This window comes from Oncorhynchus nerka, linkage group LG5, assembly GCF_034236695.1.
Source record: "Oncorhynchus nerka isolate Pitt River linkage group LG5, Oner_Uvic_2.0, whole genome shotgun sequence".
NCBI lineage: Eukaryota > Metazoa > Chordata > Actinopteri > Salmoniformes > Salmonidae > Oncorhynchus > Oncorhynchus nerka.
This window is the reverse complement of record NC_088400.1, coordinates 36,750,426-36,776,978: the sequence shown is the minus strand read 5'-3', so window position 1 is coordinate 36,776,978 and position 26,553 is coordinate 36,750,426. Positions and strand designations below refer to the sequence as shown.

The following is a 26,553-nucleotide window of genomic DNA, read 5'->3' as shown; positions in this document are numbered from 1 at the left end:
AGCTATTCTCCCCCTAACCTGCCTCACTGCACCAAATCAGTGAATTTGCAGACTCATTTAATGTCCCTCCCATCCTCCACTCAGGTGACAGCATGCCTGGAATGCTGATGAGGGCCTCCTCACTGGCCAACCACTGAACTGAGCTGTCCCATTAACTGGCCCCCACTGCAAGGGCTTCCTCACTGACCAGCCACTGATCTGAGCCATCCCATTCACTAGCCCCCACTGCTAGGGCCTCCTCACTGACCAGCCACTGATCTGAGCCGTCCCATTCACTAGCCCCCACTGCTAGGGCCTCCTCACTGACCAGCCACTGAGCTGAGCTGTCCCATTCACTAGTCCCCACTGCTACGTCTACTGCTGCTGCCTCCCTATATAGCCCACACTGGCCAGGCCTGAGGTTAGGGATGGGGCTGAGGCTAGGGTTGGGGCTGAGGGATGGGGCTGAGGCTGAGGCTAGTGATGGGGCTGAGAGATGGGACTGATGAATGGGGCTGAGGCTGAGGATTGGGCTGAGGGATGGGGCTGAAGGATGGGGCTAAGGCTAGGGATGGGGCTGAGGATAAGGATGGGGCTGAGGCTAGGGATGGGGCTGAGGCTGGGGATTGGGCTGAGGGATGGGGCTGAGGCTGGGGATTGGGCTGAGGGATGGGGCTGAGGGATGGGGCTGAGGGATGGGGCTGAGGCTGAGGCTGGGGCTGAGGGATGGGGCTGAGGCTAGGGATGGGTCTGAGGCTAGGGATGGGGCTGAGGGATGGGGCTGAGGCTGGGGATTGGGCTGAGGGATGGGGCTGAGGCTAGGGATGGGGCTGAGGCTAGGGATGGGGCTGAGAGATGGGGCTGATGGATGGGGCTGAGGCTGGGGATTTGGCTGAGGGATGGGGCTAAGGCTAGGGATGGGGCTGAGGATAGGGATAGGGCTGAGGATAAGGATGGGGCTGAGGCTAGGATGGGGCTGAGGGATGGGGCTGAGGCTGGGTCTGAGGCTGAGGGATGCGTCCTAGGCTAGGGATGGCACTGAGGGATGGGGCTGAGGCTGGGGATTGGGCTGAGGGATGGGGCTGAGGGATGGGGCTGAGGGATTGGGCTGAGGGATGGGTCTGAGGCTAGGGATGGGGCTGGTGTTGAGTATGGGCCGGGGTTGGGCATGGTGACCAGCTGTAATGCAGGGAGGGAGGGCTGGGGAGGGAGGGCTGGGGCCCTTGTGTGGCTGATGTAGTTGTAAGCAGCACCAGGGTGTATCAGAGGAAAGGTGGGTGGGGCACTAGGTCTTTGAATAAAGCCTTTGACGTGATGTAACGTGTGACCACAGTGTGTGTTTGACATGGGCCAATAAGATGAGGGATTTGAAAAATGATATCTGTCACGTGAGCATTAAATCTGACTGTAATTCATTGAATGAATGAAAATCTGATTATGTCAGGGAAATGATTGGTTCATGACAGTGCAATACTACTAAGGTTGAATAGTTTAAACTAGAAGGTACATATAGGAATCCCTAGAGCCAACAAATACATTGAAGTACTGTGACTGGAATCTTTCTAGAAGCATTAACACCTTCAACAAAGGAATCAGGTTCCTTTCTCCAGGCTTGGCTCCTATTTATGTCATGTCACACACTAAGATACGTGTAGCAGCCATGAACTGTACAACACAATCTTCTGCGTTAACTCGTCCATTCAATTCAATATGGTAAGCGATTACTGACATGTTTATTGCACATTCCCTATTTGACTGACCATACGTAATGCTATTAATGCATGGATTTGAAAAAACATTGCCATTACTTGATTGTTTTGGGGGCTGGTTAAATCATGACGGGATATAAGACCCAATTTTGGCAGAATGAACATGCCAGGTAAACGAGATTTCTATCGGATGTCCTGGATTGATTTATTATGGACTATCAATATTACATTAAAAACCACTTCACTTAAAGCAGGTGAAAAAGCGGTTGTAGCGCATGCACGAGCGCTCGTGCACACACACACACACACACTGTGTAATACGAGACCGTAGTATTTCATAATCCCAGTACTAAAGCCAGGCCAAAAAGTGTTCCCTTAATGGGCCATAGAAATCAGCCAAGGATCAATTTCATTAACATTTTGACTTAGCTGGAACAAAGTTATGAGGCAATATTGAATCATTCAGGTGATATGAAATCAGGCGTCACCTCCCATTCAGGGACCATTACAACATCAATCACAACAAGGTACTACTTTAGAGCAGATACATAGGGCCCTGATTCACAGGCAGTTGTCTAGAGTAAATGGCCTGTATTTACTGAAGTGTACACCCTACTAGAAAGTTTGTGTTTTATGCTCTCCTGCTTTGAATTGAATTACTTTCTACCAAACTTCTCAGTGTTTATTTTTCCTGAGCTGGTCTATAAATATTACCGGTGGTGACCATGTGATGCAATTGCAAACACTTGTAATGAAAGGTCTGTGTGACATCGTCATCGTGTGACATCGTCATCAGCAGCCCACTGATGAGCACATGGTGTTACCACTGTTGAACTGACTAATGCTGTGATGTCTGTCTTCCTCCATCACTCCCAGACAACCACTACTTTATCTTTCTCTCTCTCTCTCTCTCTCTCTCTCTCTCTCTCTCTGTCTGTCTGTCTGTCTGTCTGTCTGTCTGTCTGTCTGTCTGTCTGTCTGTCTGTCTGTCTGTCTGTCTGTCTGTCTGTCTGTCTGTCTGTCTGTCTCTGCATATCACTCAGTCACTCTCTCTCTCTGTCTGTCACTCTCTCTCTCTTTCTGTCTGTCTCTCTCTGTCTCTCTCCCAGACTACTACTTTCTCTCTCTCTCCACTTCTGACACCAGTGTAGAAAATGGCGGGACAGGGGAGCGAATCTGGGTTGCTGGAGTGAAAGGTAAACACCCTACGCATAGCACCAATAGAGTTGGCTCACATTAGCAAGGATCGCTACAATCTTTTGTGCATTATGCAAGATGTGTAGAGCATTTTTAAATGGATTTTTTCAAATCTGGTTAACAGATTTTTACATTGTGTACAAGTTGACTGAGAAAGTGAAGCAGGACTTTCTCGAAGTTTCTCACCTCCCCCGCATCCTCAGCACTGGCCTCCTTCACTGCGTTCTGGGTTGTGTTCAGTTGCAGGGTCACCTCGTAACATTCTTGGATATCTGCAAGGAATTGAATAAACACCAAGTTATCGAAATAAAGGCCATTGTCTCCTCAGATGTGAGTACTTGAAAGACAATCCCCCCCCCAAAATAGTTTGTTTCCTTCAGTGTGGTTCTCTGTATGGGTGGGACATCTCTTCACTATTTCTCATTTATGTTTTTGTCTATAACTTTTCTAAATGTTGTTGTACGACTCAAATCCTGTCTGCTCAATGTCCAATCTGCCCCAACTTCAACAACAAGTCATCTTTTGTATGGTCTAATAAAGATCAGCACTCTGCCTCCTACGGAATTTAGTTTAGACTAAATTAGATGGGAGAAGTAGAAATTTCTCCACAAATACCCCATCTGCACGAATGGTATGGCATGAAGATGTTGGACTGTCTGTGATGTCCATAGACCCCCTGAGGTCATTGGTGCCTATACCTAGATGTTAGTCAGATCAGGAAAAACTCCTGTTCTGTGTCACTTCCTCTCACTCCATCACCACTAGGCCATGCTGTGTTCCACTGTGGCCAGCTCTGTACCGCAGGCCTCCCTCACTGCCAGCCCAAAACATCTCACCCTCCCAAATCCTGCTTACTCTCCTACCATGACCATTGCCTTCATTTCCTCAACTCATCCACCTTCTTTAATTGAGTTTCTAAAACACTCCCCCTTCCTCTCTTCCCTCTCCTCCTTTCTCCCTCCTTTCCTCCCCCTTCCTCTCTCTCCCCCTTCTCCTCCCTTCCCTTCCCCTCTCCTCCCCCTTCCTCTCCTTCCTCCTCTCTCTCCCCCCTTCCCCTCTCCTCCTTCTCCTCCCTTCCCCTCTGCTACCACCTCTCTCTCCTCCCTCTCCTCTCCCTTCATCACCTTTCGGGTCATTTAGCTGCTGTGTCCTGTGGTCACCTATTGACTGGCAGCCACTTGATGAGAATGCGGGGAGACATTGTTGCTGATGTCACACACTGGCCCCCTTGCTGAACTGTTGACATAAAGAGATCGCTGTTCTCATAAGAGCTCCTGCTACAACTTTGTTAGCTTCAATGTCAGGACACATGGACAGAAACAATGTGTAGAAAGAAGATCAACAATAACTTGAAATGTATAAATTTGTATTGTGTACAAATATGTGTGTGATTTCTGTGAACTAGAGCTAAAGGAGTGAAGGCACTGTATGTACCAATGTGTGTGTGTGTGTGTGTGTGTGTGTGTCCCAACAGTGGGAACAAAAGTGGAAGAAGGGGGCATGTGAATCATCACTGTGTAAGAGTGTCTGACTGTGTAGGAGTAGAAGCAGAGATTTTTGCTGCCCAGCTGGTTTGAGAGGCACACACACACACACACAATGATTTAGTCCTATGATTTTACAATGTAGTATTTAGCTTTGTTGTAAGCATTGTACAAATAATGCAAATATATAACTTGCCCTGATAGTAAAACAAAATAATTGAGATAAATATATTACTGCATATCGCTCGTGTAAATTGTTCAATTTATGTGAAATTACTTTGCACTAACCACCACTTATATGAAACCATTATCACACGGCAAACCCTTAAAAAAGGTGCATTATCAATAGAGAACAGTGTGTTCAGAGCTGTGAAGAGGTGCAATGTTTTCCCAAAACCCAGAGTCAGATGAAACCTCAGAGGCTGCAGCTTCCTCTTTCTCCAGCTTTCCAAAACATTTTCCAACCCTCGAAGACCACATCAATTCCTGGCCACGGAACAGAAAATACAAACCCTGTTTTATCCCGGTTACCTCTTTCACAGGCCGTCTCTCACAGATCTCTGTTCAGCACTGTGGACCCGTTTTGGGATGTCCTGGTTAGAATGTGTGCCTCAGTCAGTTTATAATGTCTCCAGCTGTTACTTCTCTCTGTTCTACAAACGACACCGTGGGCTTTGTGTGTGTGTGTGTGTGTGTGTGTGTGTGTGTGTGTGTGTGTGTGTGTGTGTGTGTGTGTGTGTGCATACACCCATGTTAGACCCGCCTCTACGTATATCCGGTAGACCTATGCAAGTGTACTGGAGATATCTCTCCACTCATAGCCAGCTCTGGGTGAATCAGCCTGAAAATAATGTGGCCCTGAGTGCTTTCCATGGGATGACAATGAGCAACAGACAGACAGACACTCTGCTCATTAGAATCTAACAAAATTGGGTCAGAGGTAAAGGAGCGTACAATTCCATCCCTCCCTCCTCTCCTACACTACAATAATATCCTGCTCCACTACTTATGGACTAAGTTGTGGGTGTGTATGTGTGTGTGTGCGTGGTTGGGTGGGTGTTTGTGTGTGCCCCCCTAGCCACGACCTCTTCCTGCATGTTTGCATGTCGGGGAACAAAGAGATGAGTCCGCAGTTAAGGCGACCTTTGTTCATGATTGTGCAACCATGCAAAACATCCAATCAAGCGCTCAGTGCTCCAACTTCCCACAGTGCATCACAAGCAAGGGCACTCCCATTCATTCACACATCAAATACTCAAATACTGTACAATGCTGCCCACAGCTGAACTGATGAACATTTCTTTACACCAGTCATGCCAGTTTTCATTCACTTTCATAATACCTTGTTTGACACAGTCCCAATACTGTTCATTTACACATTTTCCCACTGTGACAGAGCATACCGATAGCGATGCATTTGCAACAACAAAAATACAGCCAGTGCAAAAATAGCTTCACCACTACAACAATCCCACTACAACAACCCCACTACAACAAGTAGCCTAAACAAAGTCCATCTACCTCTATTTAAATAGGTACTGTACAAATGTACAGTAGTGACAGTAGCAAACAAACCTCGGCCCTGAAGGAAAACAGCAGAGAGCATCTGGGAGGCTAATGCGGTGAGTAATGTTTGAATAACCCTGTGTTCCCGTTAGCTGTGTAAACGTTCAGCACCTCCCCTGTGCCTGGGCTGATGATTAAAACCACATGTTGAGGAGAAAACCCGGGCCTCATTTGACCCCGCTCTGCCCCTGCGTCTTAGACTCTCTCTCTCACCCACAGACTCTCTCGGCTGTATCCTCAGGCTGAACTCAGGCCAGGAGAAACAGAGGGTGAGGATGGCGCGGGCAAAGGCAGCCATGAGCTGTTTTTTTCTACAGTACTCTACTCTACCGTACCTCCAGCCCCAGACTATGGCTGCACATTCCTGCCCCGGGATCCAGACTCTTTGGAGTGGAATGCTTGGAATCCTGATTCGGAATCCTAAACCCCCTCGCTGAAACCCCAGCCTACTCTTTTGATGTGGAGGCAACCTCTTTAATAAATCAGACATAAACGGTTGGGATAGTCATATGTGGTTTACAAAGCCATCCTTTGAATACTGGAGATATTGACCACACGAACAGGCTGACAGATAGATCACTATATCTGGTCTTTTCTGTGTTGGGATTAACACATCGTTTTCTAGTTAGACCGCAGAAACAGTTTCGCTAATAGCACATTATCATCAACGTATCTGTTCAGCGAGTTTGGACAGGCAGGCATCCACGTCTGGAGAGACCACTGGTCATGGTGGACAGCCTCCTCAGTCTACCCTCTTCTCCAGTCCTCCCCCCTGCTCCATGGACCCCCATCCCCCATGGAGGCTCCAGATTTCTGGGTAGAGCAGCCGAAGCAGCAGACCCACAGGGTAGCATCATTTGGGAATGGCCATGATAATTAGAGGGGCCACTCAGCCATTGGTTAAATGGAACTAATTTGTCTCCTTTGCAGGGTAAAAAGAATAAAGTGAAATATAGTTTCACAGGAGCTGATTTGGTGCCGTAACTGCTTATTAAGGTATCGTTGCAATACACTCAAGAGTCAGTTTAGTTCATGGTTCCAGTTAAGCAATGATACTGTCGAGGTGGTGAGGTCATTCACATTCATGGTATTGCAAAAATCTATTCTGGACTGGTAACACCCTGTTATTACAGCTCATACAGCAGTGTTTTGGCTGTTGCGAATGAACCACATCTAGGAAGTCTTCCTATGAGACCAAGGCAGGATGAGATGGCACAGTGCAAATACTGACTGATGTGCAAGTATGTGCAAATATGTGTAACTCTTTCACAAGGTAAAGAAATGTGAGCCTCTGGTAAAACGTTGAGCTCTCTGAGAGGGCCGGCTTGTGATCAGCCCATAGACAGTGTCACGGGCATGTTTAATAGGATTTCATTACCATCCGAGTACATTAGAGAGGAGGGGGGGGGGGGGGGGGTATACAGCAAAACCTTTTGTGAGTTGAACTGAAAGGCCTCTTTCATGGGACTTCACTGAAAAACGTTTAGGCTCTTCCCACAAAAATGAATATAACTGTGACCTGACTGTGCCATCTATGTCTTTTAGCTCTGGTCAAGAACAACCCTCCACACAAAAACAACTAGTGAGTCGTCGCTCATTTTCTTGAAACTAAACGCACTAGTTGAGTGTTTCCCAACTCTGGTCCTCCAGTACCCCCAACAGTACATCTTTTTATTATAACCCTGGACAAGTACACCTGATTCAACTTGTCAACTAATCATCAAGCCCTCAATGAGCTGAATGAGGTGTGTTTGTCCACGGCTGTAATGAAAAATGTATACTGTTTGGTGTACTCGAAGACTAGGTATGGGAAACACTGCACTAGCTGATTTGTTGTCTGGTTGGACTGAGACTTCTTTATTCATAAAATAATAATAGTGAAAACATGTGCGTATTTTCCTCGTCTTACCAAGTAAGGCGTGAAACAGTTGGCTTCCGAAGATGGCGGAGACCTTCCCCACGCTGGTCTTCAGGGCTTGTTCCTCTGGCCTGGTCAGACTATCCTGGTATTGTCTCAGCAGACCCACTGCCCTCTCTGTGTCTGACAACATGGATGCTTCATGTTAACACCCTCACAGAGCCAGTCGTAGTGATAAAAAGTTAAGAAACTGATCAGATGTGCAGTGCAGTGCACATTACCATTATGGTCCTTCAAACATTTGGCAATATTATTCCACCATTAGCATAACACAAGTCTAAGTGTACGTGAAACAGTAGGAAATTCCTAAAATGAAGCTTTAGAGGCACACTTGTGATAGGCTACTATGCAATTTAGGATCGAGTTGGTTTTGTTCATTGCTCAAGAGTTTGTCTGACTTTTAGTGCTGCTATGGGCAGGAAAGGGGAGTACTATCAGAACTAGAGTATAGTATGCCTACTCTATACTGAAAAGCAGCCATACTCTATACTGTATACCAGCCATACTCTATACTGTATAGCAGCCATACCCTATACTGTATAGCAGCCATAGTCTATACTGTATAGCAGCCATACCCTATACTGTATACCAGCCATACTCTATACTGTATAGCAGCCATAGTCTACACTGTATAGCAGTCATACCCTATACTGTATAGCAGCCATACTCTATACTGTATAGCAGCCATAGTCTACACTGTATAGCAGCCATACCCTATACTGTATAGCAGCCATACTCTATACTGTATAGCAGCCATACCCTATATTGTATAGCAGCCATACTCTATACTGTATAGCAGCCATACCCTATATTGTATAGCAGCCATACTCTATAGCAGCCATACCCTATATTGTATAGCAGCCATACTCTATACTGTATAGCAGCCATACCCTATATTGTATAGCAGCCATACTCTATACTGTATAGCAGCCATACCCTATACTGTATAGCAGCCATACTCTATATAGCAGCCATACCCTATATTGTATAGCAGCCATACTCTATACTGTATAGCAGCCATACTCTATATTGTATAGCAGCCATACCCTATACTGTATAGCAGCTATACTCAATAGGTGGGTCAATGTATATTGATATTTGGGGAATTTGGTCGGGATTCAACTCCTGGTATCATATGAAGAAACATAGCACATGGAAAATATGTAGAATTGCAGGAAATTAGCTTTAAAATGGCACATTTTTCCCTCTGCCAACAAGAGGGATGTGAACAGTTTGGGGTCACATGGGTTGTGAGCTGAGGGTTTGTACCTACGCCGATAAATGACATTATCCATCCGGACCTTAGCTACTTAAGAAATGTATGTGACCGGACCTTCTCAAATATACTGAACTGAACAAAAATATAAACGCAACATGCAACAACTTCCACGATTTTACTGAGTTACAGTTGCAGTTCATTTGAGGAAATCAGTCAATTTAAATAAATTCATTAGGCCCTAATCTATAGATTTCACATGACAGAGCAAGGGCGCACTGGGGAGCCAGGCCCAGCCAATCAGAATTTGTTTTTGCCCACAAAAAGGCTTTATTACAGACAAAAATACTCCTCAGGTGTCCGGGTGGCTGGTTTCAGACGATCCCGCAGGTGAAGAAGCCAGATATGGAGGTTCTGGACTCACGTGGTTAAACGTGGTCTGTGGTTATGAGGCTGGTTGAACGTACTGCCAAATTCTCCAAAATGACATTAGAGGCAGCTTATGGTAGAGAAATTAACATTACATTCTCTGGCAACAGCTCTGGCGGACATACCTGCAGTCAGCATGCCAATTGCAATCTCCCTCAAAACTTGAGACATCGGTGTCATTGGTGTGACAAAACTGCACATTTTAGAGTGGCCTTTTATTGCCCACAAGGTGAATCTTTGTCATTATCATGCTGTTTAATCAGATTCTTGATATGCCACACCTGTCAGGTGGATAGATTTTTTTTGCCAATGGAGAAATGCTCACTAAACAAATTTATGCAACATTTTTAAAATAAATAATATTTTTGGACATTATGGAACATTTCTTGGATCTTTTATTTCAGCTCATGAAACATAGGACCAACACTTTACACGTTGCGTTCTGAATTTTGTTCAGTATAGTATTTGAGTACCCCTGCTGTTTACATTGCATGAGGGTGCACAGCTGTTTGCTGAAGCCAGGTGGGAGGTGTAGGTAGCCTAATTAACAGCATTGAGATGATCCACCCTCCCTTACTACAACCACAAAGTTTATTATGAGTAAACTGAATTACTTCCCTTGGCAATGTGAAAGTGCTCCATGGCAGTAGCCTATATATGAGTTCATGGAAACATACTTCCTGTTTTCGCTTAGAAGATTTCAAGTTTCTTCCAAAAATGCACTAGTTCATTCTGTTCATGCTTCATAGTTGACAACACAGTGGCAAAACCACGGAAAACCTACATTTGTAGTTGCTATTTTCGACGTCTCATTACTTTAACAACTATAACAGCGAATAAGCCTAAACGTTCTAAAAACTGCCTCGAAAAAACTTTTAGTTTAAAACTTTTCCTCTAAATTCCTGAGAAACATTATGTAGGCACTTACCATACTTGTGGACCATGGTGTGTTGAAAATATTTTGAGAACTACTTTTCGAGGCAAGCCGAAAACTAACCCACAAACCAGAAGTAACAAGTTGAAATTCGGCGTTGAATGTTGTACCGTTACTCTTCACCAAAACAACTGTTATCCCGCAGTTATAAACGCAACCACCAAAACAGACACTCCCAAATTCGCTCTACACTGAAATGTTACTTTAACCGTAGCAGCAGCAGGGCACTCGGCACGAGAAGAATTTCTTTCATGTGAAGTTCCCGGGAATTCTGTTGAAATAGTGAAAGTGTTTATGCGCCACTGTCGCGGCCTCGGCCCCTCGCCTAAACATGTGATCACTGTATATGAATGAGTCTGTAGCCCACCCATGGGGATGTGGGTCTATAGGCAGCCCAGCACCGACACATTCCTTGTCATTCAAAAATACATCCAGGTTTTTGTGGGATCATTTTCATGGACTAAAATCATAATTTCCATAATCTTCATCATTCTGATGACACCTGTATATAACTTTGTTTGTTGCCTGTGTTCTATGTTCTGGATTGTTTTTATATATTTTTTTATTATTTCAAAAATATTTTTTTTTTTTGCCCCTTGGTGTGAGAAAAGTGCTTTACAAATGAACTGAATTACTATTATGAATTATTATTATCATCATAATCATAGTCTTCATATCCACCACCACCAACCTGATTACTATCATCAATATCACCTAGGAACAATTACTTTAAATTCCAACTTTTTAAAATAGCCAACCAAAAATATTCAATAGTTTGACACTTGACCATCGCACAAAAACCTGGTTACTCCTGCCATCTAATGGTTGGAGAAGAGACTTTCAATATTGCCAAGGACCAGCATCTGCAGCAACTGAACCCAACACATTCAAAAAAAAATATTCACACACAAATAAATCATGACATGTAATTTTCTGAAACACACGCTCTGTCTCTCACGCACACAACTACTCACTCACGCACGGGCGCGTACACACACGGGCGCGTACACACACGGGCGCGTTCACACACAGACAGGCGTCAAATCCAGATAACATTTTATTTTAAAAAAATAGGCTATAAGATGATTTGTGATCATTTTGTAAATCTCTCATTCAGAATGTAAGCCCCAGTGGAAATAGTGCTGACATTTATCAGTGAACCCAACACCAGTAGTTTCCAAATAAGACTTAATGTAAACTTAAACTTAATGTACACAGTGAACAAATAAATATTTTTTTTTACAAATACAGTGTCACGCAAACATTTTCTATAGGAAAACACTATTTACAAATGGTCACAAAAAGCATCTAAAATATATTGAAATAAAATGACAATTAAATGACTTCTTGAATGGCCATCCTTGTGGCAACCCATGTGGTATTTTCACCTTTGCTCATAATGAATGTAAAATGTACTTTACGCATGTGATCCACACATTTTTATAGATACTGTCTTTTCAATTAGCCCAATTACTTCCTGATTCAAGGCTGAGCCATTCAGACAGTAGGGTGGGGTGGGATGGATTTCTGGATCTAGGCTGAACTATTCAGACAGTAGGGTGGGGTGGGATGGATTTCTGGATCCAGGCTGAGCTATTCAGACAGTAGGGTGGGGTGGGATGGATTTCTGGATCCAGGCTGAGCCATTCAGACAGTAGGGTGGGGTGGGATGGATTTCTGGATCCAGGCTGAGCCATTCAGACAGTAGGGTGGGGTGGGATGGATTTCTGGATCCAGGCTGAGCCATTCAGACAGTAGGGTGGGGTGGGATGGATTTCTGGATCCAGGCTGAGCCATTCAGACAGTAGGGTGGGGTGGGATTTCTGGATCCAGGCTTTCTGGATCCAGGCTGAGCCATTCAGACAGTAGGGGTCAGACAGTAGGGTGGGGATGGATTTCTGGATCCAGGCTGGAGCCATTCAGACAGTAGGGTGGGGTGGGATGGATTTCTGGATCCAGGCTGAGCCATTCAGACAGTAGGGTGGGGTGGGATGGATTTCTGGATCCAGGCTGAGCCATTCAGACAGTAGGGTGGGGTGGGATGGATTTCTGGATCCAGGCTGAACTATTCAGACAGTAGGGTGGGGTGGGATGGATTTCTGGATCCAGGCTGAACTATTCAGACAGTAGGGTGGGGTGGGATGGATTTCTGGATCCAGGCTGAGCCATTCAGACAGTAGGGTGGGGTGGGATGGATTTCTGGATCCAGGCTGAACTATTCAGACAGTAGGACAGTAGGGTGGGGTGGGATGGATTTCTGGATCCAGGCTGAGCCATTCAGACAGTAGGGTGGGGTGGATTTCTGGATCCAGGCTGAACTATTCAGACAGTAGGGTGGGGTGGGATGGATTTCCAGGCTGAGCCATTCAGACAGTAGGGTGGGGTGGGATGGATTTCTGGATCCAGGCTGAACTATTCAGACAGTAGGGTGGGGTGGGATGGATTTCTGGATCCAGGCTGAACTATTCAGACAGTAGGGTGGGGTGGGATGGATTTCTAGATCCAAGCTGAACTATTCAGATGGTAAGAAGGAAGATAGCTCTCTTGATTCCAAAGCAGAACATGTGTGCATCTCTTTTCTTCTAGAGAGAATCAGACACAAACCATTATTCCACCTCCTCATTATAGAATGTCTCTTTATATGATGCTCTTGTGTCCTAGTTTATAAGATAAGCACAAATACAGCAGTTATTTTCTTTGCATGTCATTAATGCAACCGAAACACTACAAATTACATTATTTACACCAACACAAGAATGAAATGTATTATGTAAGAGAGCATGGTATAATCCTTATTTATCAGTCCAATTCATCATTCAAGATACATACAGTGCCTTTAGAATGTATTCACACCCCTTACATTTTGTTGTGTTACAGCCTGAATTTAAAATGGATTACATTTAGATTTTATTTTAATCACTGGCCTACACACAATACCCCATAATGTCAAAGTGGATTTTTTTTTGTTAGTTTGTTTTTACAAATTAATACTTTCAAGCTGAAATATCTTGAGTCAATAAGTATTCAACATTTAAAAATGTACTTAACCAGTTTCATAATAAGTTGCATGCCCTCAATCTGTGTTCAATAATAGTGTTTAAAATTATTTTTGAATGACAACCTCATCTCTGTACCCTACACATACAGATAATTGTAAAAGTCCCTCAGTCAAGCAGTGAATTACAAACAAAGATTCAACCACAAAGACCAGAGAGGTTTTCCAATGCCTCACAAAGAAGGGCACCTATTGATAGATGGGAAATTTTAAAAAATAAATTAAAAACAGACATTGATCAGCCCTTTGAGCATGGTGAAGTTAATTATTACACCTAACTCAGTTGCCTGAGAGGAAGGAAACCACTCAGGGATTTCACCATGAGGCCAATGGTGACTTTAAAAAAACAGTGATAGGAAAAATTGAGGATGGATCAACAACATTGTAGTTACTCCACAATACTAACCTAATTGACAGAGTGAAAAGTACATAAGAAATATTCCAAAACATGCATCCTGTTTGTAACAAGGCATTCAAATAATACTGCAAAAATGTGGCAAAGCAATTTACTTTTTGTCCTGAGTACAAAGTGTCATGTTTGGGGCAAATCCAATACAACATATTACTGATTACCACTCTTCATATTTTCAAGCATAGTGGTGGCTGCATCATGTTATGGGTATGCTTGTAATCTTTAAGTACTGAGGAGTTTCAGGATAAAAAATAAACCGAATGGAGCTAAGTACAGGAAAAATCCTTCAGGAAAACCTGGTTCAGTCTGCTTTACACCCGACACTGGGAGATTAATTCACCATTCAGTATAACAATAACCTAAAACACAAGGACACATCTACACTGGAGTTGCTTACCAAGAACAAAGTGAATTCTCCTGAGTGGCCCGAATTAAAGTTTTGACTTAAATCTACTGGTAAGACCTGAAAATTGTTGTCTAGCAATGATCAACATCCAATTTAAAAGAGCTTGAAGAATTTCGAAAGGAATAATGGACAAATGTTGCACAATCCAGGTGTGGAAAGCTCTTAGAGACCCAGAAAGACTCACAGCTGTAATCGCTGCCAAAGGTTCTTCTACAAAGTATTGACTCAGGGGTATAAATACTTATGTATATTAGATAATTCTGTATTTCAGTTTCTATAAATGCGCAAACAAAAAAAAACATGTTTTGTCATTATGGGTTATTGTGTGTAGATGGGTGATAAAAAAAAATATATTTAATCAAATTCAGGCTGTAACACAACAAAATGTGGAATAAATCAAGGGGTATGAATACTTTCTGAAGGCATTGCAGATAGCAATTATCTTAGTAATTAGTACCGTACAGAATTACTGTAAACTTTGCTAAAAAGGGAAATCAATTTGAATTTTTTCATATTGATTATATTGATTATCAATGTATACTAGCAAAACCCATCTTTAGCATGACTGAGACAGCACCTTTTTCAAAGCAGAAAACTAAAGGGAACAAATCAAGTCCTAAAATTCTAGACTGTTTCCATTGTCTTTTACAAGCAATACTAGTGTGCTACTCACCTCTTTAAGATGAAGAATGCGAACATTATGAGCAATGACCCCAGGTCCAATGTGATCCATATATATCTGTATGTATCACGTCCCTGAAACACACACAGACACACATAAAATACGTACCAGCAAACCGAGTAGGTACATTTATACGACCCATAGATGGCGCGCAAGATGAAAAACATGTAAGAAAATGTCAAGTTCAATTCTACACATGGATATCATGACACAGTTGAAGTCAGAATTTTACATATACATTTCAGCTTTTATTTATTTCATCACATTCCCAGTGGGTCAGAAGTTTACATACACTCAATTAGTATTTGGTAGCATTACCTTTAAATTGTTTAACTTGGGTCAAGCGTTTCGGGAAGCCTTCCACAAGCTTCCCACAATAAGTTGGGTGAATTTTGGCCAATCCTCCTGACAGAGTTGATGTACCTGAATCAGGTTTGTAGGCCTCCTTGCTCGCACACGGTTTTTCAGTTCTGCCCACACATTTTCTATAGGATTGAGGTCAGGGCTTTGTGATGGCCACTCCAATACCTTGACTTAGTTGTCCTTAAGCCATTTTGCCACAACTTTGGAAGTATGCTTGGGGTCATTGTCCATTTGGAAGACCCATTTGCGACCAAGCTTTAGACTGATGTCTTGAGATGTTGCTTCAATATATCCACATAATTTCCTTCCTCATGTCGCCATCTATTTTGTGAAGTGCACCAGTCCCTCCTGCAGCAAAGCACCCCCACAACATGATGCTGCCACCCCCGTGCTTCAGAGTTGCGATGGTGTTCTTCAACTTGCAAGCCTCCCCCTTTTTTCTCCAAACATAACGATGGTCATTACGGCCAAACAGTTCTATTTTTGTTTCATCAGACCAGAGGACATTCCTCCAAAAAGTACGATCTTTGTCCCCATGTGCAGTTTCAAACGTAGTCTGACTTTTTTAATGGTGGTTTTGGAGCAGTGGCTTCATCCTAGCTGAGCGGCCTTTCAGGTTATGTCAATATAGGACACGTTTTACTATGGATATACGTAGATACTTTTGTACCTGTTTCATCCAGCATCTTCACAAGGTCCTTTGCTGTTGTTCTGGGATTGATTTGCACTTTTTGCACCAAAGTACATTCATCTCTAGGACACAGAACGCATCTCCTCCCTGAGCGGTATGACAGCTGCGTGGTCCCATGGTGTTTATACTTGCGTACTATTGTTTGTACAGATGAACGTGGTACCTTCAGGCGTTTGGAAATTACTCCCAAGGATGAACCAGATTTGTGGAGGTCTACAATTTTTTTTCTGAAGTCTTGGCTGATTTCTTTTGATTTTCCCATAATATCAAGCAAAGAGGCAGTGAGTTGGAAGGTAGGCCTTGAAATACATCTACAGGTACACCTCCAATTGACTCAAATGATGCCAATTAGCCTATCAGAAGCCATGACATCATTTTCTGGAATTTTCCAAGCTATTTAAAGGCACAGTCAACTTAGTGTATATAAACCTCTGACCCACTGGAATTGTGATACAGTGAATTATAAGTGAAATAATCTGTCTGTAAACAATTGTTTGAAAAATTACTTGTGTGATGCACAAAGTAGTGCATGTAAACTTCTGACCAACCTAAGTGTATGTAAACTTCCGACTTCAACTGTATATGTTAACTAATGTTTAAAAGCAACGTTGACTTTGTGAGAATTACAATGTCTGGGTGGGGTGATCTGTTTGACCTTTGAAGAGGGAGTGACTATGGGAGAGTGAAGAAGATGGGGTTTGATGTTGGTCCCTCACCATTGTCCAGTCAGGCTGGTTCTTGTCCTGTAGGACAGAGCAGGCGTTGGTGGTCACAGAGCTGGCCCCCGAGCACCACATTAAAGAGAAGAGCCATGGTTCATTCACCACCCACAGGTTCACCGAAACGTTCCTTTTCCGAAGCTCCCTGACTCACACAAACACACACAAACACAAATTCAGTAGCGAATGAAAAGATTAGGTGAAAGAGCTGGCTCAGATCAGCAACATATAATCAGTAGTAGGAGTTCAGCTTAGACAGAGTTACTTCAGCAAACATGACACCTGTTAAAGACTACAGACAGGAGTGGTTAATCATACTGTAAGATGTCATACCATTAAAGGAAACATCATGCTTGTTCAGACAACACTTTCCCATTAATTTCACTAAATCAACAGAAACTAATCATCCCATGAGGAACTTTCACTACTGGGCTCTCAGCCATTCGAAATCCACCTGTGCGAAAACATGATTTGAATCTCATTCCCCCCTGAGGCATTGTGTGTATCTCAGTCTAAGATAGTGCCATTTCCTTGTCTCAGCACGCCAACATAAACACTTGTAATTATGAAACCAGTACACCTGCAGCTGTCAGCAGACAGGTAGAATGTGGTTTTGGAATGAAGGTCTATTTGGCCACAGCTCTGAGAAAAGCGTGGGCGCTTTGAGGTAGGCTACTGACCCGATCTCGGCGAAGCTCAACGCACTGTACTTGACATTCAGATGATCTGCTTCATCATGGTTCATATCAAGCACATTGTTGTAAACCTGCTTGAACCCTGGTGCAACCTTCTTCACATCCTCCCTGTGTGTGGGGGGAAGCCAGAGGATCTAGAGAGAGGAGAAACACACTGTCAAACAACTGTAATAAGAGTAGAACTACACAGAACTGGTGAAGTAGTGACACTGACAGACATTCCCCTAACCTTGTCGTGGGGGATGCCGGAGTTGAGGATGGTTTTCACAGTGTCATTGGTGTCATTGTTGTTGTCATTCTTCAAGTCAAAGATGACAGAGGTGTTATGAGTCTTGGCCAGGTGAAGCAGCTGCAGAAGGGAGGGAACACTCTGGTTCCCAGCTGTCTTCTTCTCCTGTTCTGAGAGCTGGGACACTGAACGGAATGGATCTGTCTGAAAGTGAGATATCCATAGTACATATGTCATTATGTCAATTATTTTTTTATTTAACCTTTATTTAACCTTTATTTAACTAGGCAAGTCTGTTAAGAACAAATTCTTATTTACAATGATGGCCTAGGAACAGTGGGTTAACTGCCTTGTTCAGGGGCAGAACAACAGATTTTTACCTCGTCAGCTCGGGGATTCGATCGAGCAACCTTTCGGTTACTCACTCGCCCAATGCTCTAAACACTAGGCTACCTGACGCCCCTAGTCAATGAGTTGGTATAGTTCAACTAAGCGGAAATGATTTCCAACTAATAATAATTTGGGGGGTGCTTATACTGTGTAATGGAAACATGTTTTTTTAATATCCCAACTCCCCTTTGAGACATCTGCAGCGATTGGGGTCACAGCCAGGGTCACCATTGTACAGCATCCCTGGAGCAATTAGTGTATCTGCCTTGCTCAGGGGCACATTTCTCATCCTGTAGGCTCCGGTATTCAAACCAGCGATCTCTCGGTTACTGGCCCAACGCTTTGACCTCAAGGCTACCTGCCGCCCCACTACAAAATACAAGGGAGGCTGATGAAATTGGATATCACCCTTACCTTCAGGAACCAATCACCAGTGTTTAATTCCTGCAGCTCCTCCCAGGTGAGGTTTGTGCTGTGGTTCAAGTCGTTCCCAGGGAACTTCTGTAGAACATCCGTAGTCCTCCTCAGGAAATGGTTGCCGTTGTCGTGCATCAGGTAAGGAACTCTGTCCTTACTGGAGGAGAAAGAAACGTCAATAAACTGCCTCTTTGGGTCTTTGAAAAGCGCTATATAAATCCCATGCATCCTTATTATTAAACTGAAAACAATTTGAAACAGCAGTGCACTTTTGATCCGTCTCTGCCACGTCTATGTACAGGAAGCCGCCCTAGTCCCCCGGGTACCTGAGCTGCACGTCCGTCTCAAAGGCGGTCACGTTGCACCCCACACTCCTCCTGAACGACATCATGGTGTTCTCTGGGGCCAGCTGAAAACACAGAGAGAGAGGACAGATGGGTGAGAAACACTCCGGTGACTACCCTGACTCTGTGTGAACACTGAGCCATGCTGCATATGTCACAGCTGAGCTGAGTGGGCCTACGGTGGCAATAGTGGAGAGGACTGGAGCAACGTAATGGGGGCAGAGCCACATGCCTTGTGGTGCCATCACATGACTGGACAGCAATTCAAGCTTCAGCCCTCTGGTTCATATATATACTGAATCATAAGGGATGATTATGGAATTTATGTCAACAGTAAAAGTGTAACACATAAGCCATTTTTGGATGATGGTCTTCTAGCTCTGTAATCAAGTCGTATCCACTGTATGACTACGGTATCCAATCACCTTTAGGTGCTTAGCATTTCCCAGCTTAGCACTTTAATATTGAGACCATAGAACCACAGTATGATAAATTAAGTGGGCACTTCCTCACCATTGGTGCTCCGCGATGACCAAAGAGGGCAGGTTTAGGGGGCAGCTGTTTCTCGTCCACCAGACAAGGGGATTGGATGAGGAGTGGGCTGAGGAACATTGCCACTGACACGCCAGCAAACACTACCATGATGAGGATCTTAGAGGCTGACAGACACAGGTTAACGAACAAATCAGTCATACTTTAACTATTGTTGTGAATGCAAAAAGGCAAGGAAAGAAGATAGTCAACGGATTTGAAATTGTTCCAGGGTTCACAGAATTCAATTATATTCTATCAATATTGAATTCATATCTATAGGTGTGTACTGTACGTCTTATATTATTGATGTCACGGTGAGTATTTTGGTATTTTCATTGGACAAGTTCAGCACTGACCTACTCTGCGGGATCTATGGAAGCCCTGGAACACCAGCCAGCTGACCAGGGTCAGGGCTCCAACCCCTCCCATCTGTAGGAATGGCGCCGTGGCCTGAGGGAGATCAACGTTACATACAGTGTATTACACACAGCAGGGAGCTGCATACTGCTGGCAAAGCACTGACCCTAAACAGACAGGCTTACTCCACACCTCACTCTAGCTCGAACATTCACACACACACACACACACACACACACACACACACAGTTCCATGGTGCTGTACACTGGCCCTACTATACCTGCAGTGACAGAAGAACAGTGTGCCACTCTTCTTTCCACTGTAGACTTATTCCAGCAATGCCCAGGGTAATGAAGACCACACCTAAAAACAGGAACAACTGGGCAGAGCAAACCACAACACAATATAATGCAGTCAACACATGTCAATACTTAAGCTACACCTGAAGTGACTTACTATTGTTAATCAGCCATGCTATTGCCATTCATGTTATGCCACTATAGCTGTGCACTTCTTAAATAACATGTAAAGGGAAACATTCTCGGAAACAAAGAATGTTCCTAATACCTTGTGCAGACAGTGTAAGTCCAAAGGCTCTTTCAAGGCAAGTTGGAACAGCGCAAAGACCTGCAATTGTACAGTCATTACAACTCAGCTGATGTCAACGACATACCGTAAATACATTGACAGGTGTGTGAATTGTGTCTCTCACCAGTAATAGGGTGCAGTAGATGGTCAATACAGCAGAGATGATGATTAGCACCATGAACCAGTTCACCCACAGTTTCAGAATGGAAAAGGCCTTCCTGGTACGGGACAATTGAGGGCAGATCACAGGGTTTGAGTCCATCGCTGTCAGTGTGTGCGTGTGTGTGTTTGTTTGCGTTTGTGTCTGCAGCTGTATGTGCACACATGCACACACAGAGTGTATGACCAAGCTCACCAGTTCACATCCTCTCGGTCATTGAAGGCCATCAGACAGACGTACATCCAGAACAGAGTGAGGAGGGACACAGCGGTAAGGACTGACAACCTGCAGCAGGAGCACTGTAGCAAGGAGAGTCAACAATTACTCCTGGGGCCCTAAACCTGTTCTCATTTCTACTGACATTGGAAGATCTCATTACTAAACTTCTTTGTCAGGAAGACATTTAACTTCCAGAATGAAATAAAAAGTATGCAAATGGTCTCCGGGGTTCATTTGAAAATGATTAAAATAATCGTGTACATATAACCCCTAGCTTTGTTTTACAAATACATATTTTCTGAGTGTTATTGTACTTCTGATCAACAAGTGTGTTGTGTGTGCATGTGCATTGGTGTGTGTGTTTGTGTGCATGTGAGTGTGTGTGAGTGTGTGTGTGTGTGCATGTAAGTGTGTGTTTGTGTGCATGTAAGTGTGTGTGTGTGTATGTGTGTGTGTGTGTGTGTGTGTGTGTGTGTGTGTGCGTGTGCGTGTGCATGTGCATCTGAAGGGCTCAGCGGTTAGCTCCCTCAGGGCTGTTGGAGCCTCTCCAATGCCTCTTCATGTTTGGTTTCGCCTGCTACTCCATTCATCCATAAAAGGAATCAAAAACAACAGCATCCACCCACCCTTAATTGTGTCCAAACAACCCCCCCACTTCTGTCCAGTGGTGTAAAGTACTTAAGTAAAAATACTTTAAAGAATGAGTCATTTTGGGGGGGTATCTGTAGTTTATTATTTATATTTTTGCCAACTTTTACTTTTAATTCATTACATTCCTAAAGAAAATTATGTACATTTTACTCCATACATTTTCCCTGACACCCAAAAGTACTTATTACATTTTGACTGGAAAATGGTCCACTTCAGGCACTTATCAAGAGAACATTCCCGGTCATCCCTATTGCCTCTGATGTGTCGGACTCAATAAACACAAATGCTTTGTTTTTAAATGATAACTGAGTGTTGGAATGTGCCCCGAGATATCCGGACATTTTAAAAGAAAAAGTAAATGGTGCTGTCTGGTTTGCTTAATATAAGGAATGTGAAATGATTTATACTTTTACTTTTGATACTTAAGTATACTTTAGCAATTACATTTACTTTTAGACTTTTACTCAAGTAGTATTTTACTGGGTAACGCCAACTTTCTCTCAAGTCATTTTCTATTAAAGTATCTTTACTTTTATTCCAGTATGACATTTGGGTACTTTTATTTCAGCACTTGATCTATCCCAGATAAGCTTTTACCCAGCCTGTAGGAGCTTGTTTATTCCGTTCAGAAAGTAGTCCTGGCACACATGCACATGCTCTACTCTGCATCGCAATCTCCCTCCCAATTATCCTGCCCTTATTTACACAACAGGTCTGAATGAATGGATGCCTCTCCAATAACATCCATCCACATCTCACTGGCCTCACTGGAATAAAGGCTTCCGATTATACAACCACAATGAGTTTATAAAAGGGGAAAAATCCTCACGCTTCCACTGAATGCTGCCCAATGGAATGTTAATCCATTATAATCATGGTAATGCAGGTACAAGAAATTGAACTGCAGAGAAGGAGCAAGCGAATTCTAAGCTGAATTCCCTTGGCAGTGTCTCAGTGACTGCTGGGTGACGATGATGATTTTTATTGCAACACATATCAAAGCAGTGTGAACATTTCCTTGTAGACCAACTGTAGCTCTGACCTGAGAGAAGTCACTAAAACAACCTTTCCTGGTAGACCAACTGTAGCTCTGACCTGAGAGAAGTCACTAAAACAACATTTCCTTGTAGACCAACTGTAGCTCTGACCTGAGAGAAGTCACTAAAACAACATTTCCTTGTAGACCAACTGTAGCTCTGACCTGAGAGAAGTCACTAAAACAACATTTCCTTGTAGACCAACTGTAGCTCTGACCTGAGAGAAGTCACTAAAACAACCTTTCCTGGTAGACCAACTGTAGCTCTGACCTGAGAGAAGTCACTAAAACAATATTTCCTTGTAGACCAACTGTAGCTCTGACCTGAGAGAAGTCACTAAAACAACATTTCCTGGTAGACCAACTGTAGCTCTGACCTGAGAGAAGTCACTAAAACAACATTTCCTGGTAGACCAACTGTAGCTCTGACCTGAGAGAAGTCACTAAAACAACCTTTCCTGGTAGACCAACTGTAGCTCTGACCTGAGAGAAGTCACTAAAACAACATTTCCTGGTAGACCAACTGTAGCTCTGACCTGAGAGAAGTCACTAAAACAACATTTCCTTGTAGACCAACTGTAGCTCTGACCTGAGAGAAGTCACTAAAACAACATTTGAGCTACATGGAATTACAGTGCATAGTAATACACTGATTATAGGTCGCTCTGGATAAGAGTATCTGCTAAATTATTCAAATGTCAAATGTACATAAACCAAAAGGTGAGGATAGTGAGAAGTTGGTGCCAAAAATCATAATTGTCTTAATGAATGTCCTGTAGTTACAGTATATTCTACACACAATACAATTCTAGGCATACAGTACTCACTTTTCGATTCCTCTCACTGGGGTGCCTCCAGTAGCAGCTATACACCCCCCTGCAGCATATTCGGCAACAGCTGTCCTCTGACATCATCACCTTATCTCTTCATTCACAGTAAACAAAAATGAGGTCCTGTCCAGAGGAGTGGGGATCCTGTCTGTCCTAGAGGGTTTGGATAGAGCGGTGGGGTGTGTGGGGGGTGGGCAACACTCCCGGAGAACACCTTGTCTGGCAGCTCTGTGCTCTGTATGTGAGGAGAGGGGTTCCACTCTGCTGAGGGCTGACTCACCACTCTAAACCTACACAGTGTAGGAGGAGAGAGAGACGAAAAGAGTAAGGACGGGAGAGTGAGGGATAAAGAGGGAATATCTGTGAGTATTAGGGCCATCCCTGTTCAATACATCCCTGAATAGAGCTTCTATGTTGGGGGCCGGCCTGGCTGGCTGCTGACAGAGCTGACAATGGCCGACCCTGTGGGGTTCTGTAACAGGCCTCAGAGTGAAGTCGCGCCATAAGACCCTCCGTTCCAATACAATACGGGAGAACTGACAGTGACAGGCACATCCATACACAGGGTGGGAGCAGGGATGGAGAGGAAGGAGGAGGAGGGGGTTCATTGTCACTAGGGGGTTGCAGTGGGGAGACTTCAACCAGAGGTTTAGTATGGGGTACTGGCATCCTGGTTTTACCAAACCAAGACATATAGCTTCACAATATTAAAATGTTACTTTGTAAAGAGGGTTAAAAGATGGTTGAACAGGCTGAGGCAGATCCATGCTGTTATTCTCTTTACTGGGGTGTTGATAAGAAACTAGGGCAGGGTGCCCAGTTCCTAAAGAACAACAAAATGGTGAAATACACATTTCAAGTTACAGACTCTATTACAGTAGCTATTCTACCTGAGTCAGTGAATTTCTAAATCGTTCTACAACATTGTAAAGCAAATTGACATTAGACCATCTATTGATCAAAAAATATTGAAAGCATGAGCTGTTAATCCATGAAGTTAGCATTTAAAGAGAGGGGCACATGCAGTGTGAAGTTATTCTGTGCTACGGAAAGCCCTCCGGTCAGGCTCATGTGAACCTTCTGATCACACAGGGGCATGTCTGAGCAGGTCGGCAATAAGTGAAACTCGAAGAAATCTGAATAGATTTTACCGCATGAAACCAGATGCCTTGCCATTGTGAAATGTAAGATGACTAGGTTACAACTGAAGAGACTAAAAATGTATGTACAGAATTGAATTTCAGGATGGTGCGGGGAACTCCCTTAAATCCACCACCTCTTGCCCAGGGCTCTCTTGAAAAAGAGACTTTGTCAGCTGCTACAGAATCACAGTGTTCACAGAATGTCATCAATACAACACAACAGCGAATAATCCGTGTGTCCTTGTACACCCAGTCTGGCATCAATCACTATCAACAGATATGAGAATAATCCATAACATTCTGCTTCAAGTCGAGTGACCATCAACTCACACCTTAACTGTGTTTACACCGGCCGTCCAATTCGGATCTTTTTTCACTAATTGGTATTTTGAACAATCAGATCAGCTCTGAAAAAGATCTGATGTGATTGGTCAAAAGACCAATTAGTGGAAAAAAAGATCTGAATTTGTCTGCCTGTCGAAACACAGCCCTTGAGTGTTACAAATAGAACACGTTAGGTTTATTAGAGAAAATCTGAATATGCTAAACATTGTGTTGATCAGTCTAAACTAAATGCGAACTTCAGTGATGTTAAATTACCCCATTACAATAAGAATACATAAAAACAGAGAATACAAAACCTCCGATAATGAACAGAAAGATGGCAACAGCATCAAAAATATTCCTTTAAACGTGTGTGGTCCTAAAACAATATCCATATTTGTTAGACGAAACATCTCATTTACATTTACTCCTAACAATATTAAAGTTATGTTGTCAGCAGTGTTACCAGTGTGAGAAAGCATGCTGTACTCCTTGCCACACATCAAAGCACTACGACTTGGCAGTTACATAGTAAGCATTCTTCGTTCCATGCACAGGTAGGCATGGTAAACTAGCCGACACGGAAATAAGGGAAGCTTACTGATCAGAACAGATAAGGGGAAGATTATTTTATTTGAGCCAAGATTCCAACATGTTTTATCAACTACCTGTCTACAAAGACTGTTGCAATTGAATCATGGATCTAAACCTGATTGTTGCCCTTTTAAATATGAGCACTTGAAATCAAATTAAATGTGCCTAGACTGTCCTGGATTTTAACATTTGGAATGCTTAATAAAATACTAAATTAAACCCACTCATGATGACATAAAAACGGTAATAAAATGCCATACAAAAGTAAGTGACAGAAATCACAGCCTACTATTGAACTATTTCTGTGATGAACCCTGCAATGAGTAATGTGATTCAGAAGTTTTTTTGATGTGCTAGTTAGAATGTGACCTACTGCATCATAACCACAGTCCACACAGCACATTTCACATGTTCTCCTCAATTTACCAAAGTTTAAAAACAAAAGATAACCACCTCAGTTCAATACTGATACAGACTGAATGTGTTTAATTCAACATTTAGTTGAAATAGGTAGATCTATTGGTCAATTTGAGTTCATTTGACAACACATTCCAATGCAGTAGGCTAGTAAAAGCTGGAGGCATGAGATGCACCATACCTTTAGATCATAGTGTGTGTCTCTCTTGCAACACCGTAACTGCCGGTGATGTTCTGTTCATCAACTTGTTCTAGTCCAGTCCACTATATTTCATTACCTCTTTTCTGTGCCTTTTGTTCTGCCGTCCACTCCGGTTCTTTGTGGAAATCTGTGGCAGGAATGTTAATGAATCAGAATGAATGGGTGCAAGTTCCTAAAGTAGCAAGGGGGAGGGGTATGCCTATTTGGAGGGAGGCACTCAAACGCAGGTGGCCTACAACTGCAGAGAAAGCATTGTCAGGTCTGTCAAATTAGAATGAACGTGTGTAGGGGTAGAGGCAGGGACGTTTTTCAAGCACCTCATCAATGTACTAAATATATGCTATTAACTACATCATTTGAGTGTCAGAAAACCAGGGCTTCTGTCTGAGGATGTCTACAGCTGTACTACTGCATTTCAATGAACTCTGAGGAAACCAAGCATACTTGAGTCAGTTATTACAGTAAACTAAAAGTGAAACTAAATCTAAAACGATATCATTTAAAAAACAATTCAATAAACTGAAATAAAATAATGAATGAACCCGTTAGAAAAACAAAAACTATACTGAAACTATACAGTTCAAATAAGGAAATCAGCCAATTTAAATATATTCATTAGGCCCTAATCTATGTATTTTTAAAAATGGTATTATTATAAAAAAA

At 43.1% G+C, this 26,553-nt stretch overlaps 2 protein-coding genes across 5 annotated transcripts in view; both read right to left on the bottom strand.

The window, feature by feature from the left end:
• The window catches only part of LOC115129419 (disks large homolog 3), a 178,622-nt gene extending 166,362 nt beyond the window's left edge, over positions 1–12,260 (bottom strand). The window contains exons 1-3 of one of the 2 annotated variants that reach the window (XM_065018609.1): positions 10,427–12,260; positions 7,845–7,976; positions 3,072–3,157 (exon numbers count right to left, since the gene is read on the bottom strand). In XM_065018609.1, the coding sequence (XP_064874681.1) occupies positions 3,072–3,157; positions 7,845–7,976; positions 10,427–10,442 (234 nt within the window). In that variant the 5' untranslated portion in view covers positions 10,443–12,260. The remainder of the gene's footprint in view (positions 1–3,071; positions 3,158–7,844; positions 7,977–10,426) is intronic. The other variant, XM_065018610.1, reaches the window with a different exon arrangement.
• A 573-nt stretch (positions 12,261–12,833) lies between these two features.
• On the bottom strand, positions 12,834–26,553 carry LOC115129420 (glycerophosphoinositol inositolphosphodiesterase GDPD2-like). 3 transcript variants are annotated; one of them, XM_029659744.2, is made up of 15 exons: positions 25,870–26,553; positions 23,209–23,501; positions 20,671–20,774; positions 20,440–20,533; positions 20,295–20,354; positions 20,008–20,106; positions 19,726–19,819; positions 19,349–19,494; positions 18,818–18,900; positions 18,489–18,648; positions 17,685–17,888; positions 17,441–17,589; positions 16,758–16,905; positions 14,979–15,061; positions 12,834–13,011 (listed from the first exon to the last, which is right to left on the bottom strand). In XM_029659744.2, the coding sequence occupies exons 2-15, from the start codon at positions 23,293–23,295 to the stop codon at positions 12,945–12,947; spliced, it is 1,578 nt and encodes a 525-aa protein (XP_029515604.1). In that variant the 5' UTR covers positions 23,296–23,501; positions 25,870–26,553; the 3' UTR covers positions 12,834–12,944. The 3 variants fall into 3 exon arrangements, with proteins under 3 accessions (XP_029515604.1, XP_064874678.1, XP_029515602.1); XM_065018606.1 differs by having other exon boundaries at positions 12,834–13,014; positions 25,870–26,552; XM_029659742.2 differs by having other exon boundaries at positions 12,834–13,014; positions 25,967–26,552.

Excerpts from the sequence above, each read along its gene's own strand:
- LOC115129420 (XM_065018606.1), bottom strand. The coding sequence starts at position 23,295 with ATGATGTCAGAGGACAGCTGTTGCCGAATATGCTGCAGGGGGGTGTAT. Across the intron at positions 19,820-20,007 it reads CTGTTCTTCTGTCACTGCAG|GCCACGGCGCCATTCCTACA; the intron begins GTATAGTAGGGC and ends GATCTCCCTCAG. Across the intron at positions 13,015-14,978 it reads GCATTCTTCATCTTAAAGAG|AAGAAAAGAGATGCACACAT; the intron begins GTGAGTAGCACA and ends GATTCTCTCTAG.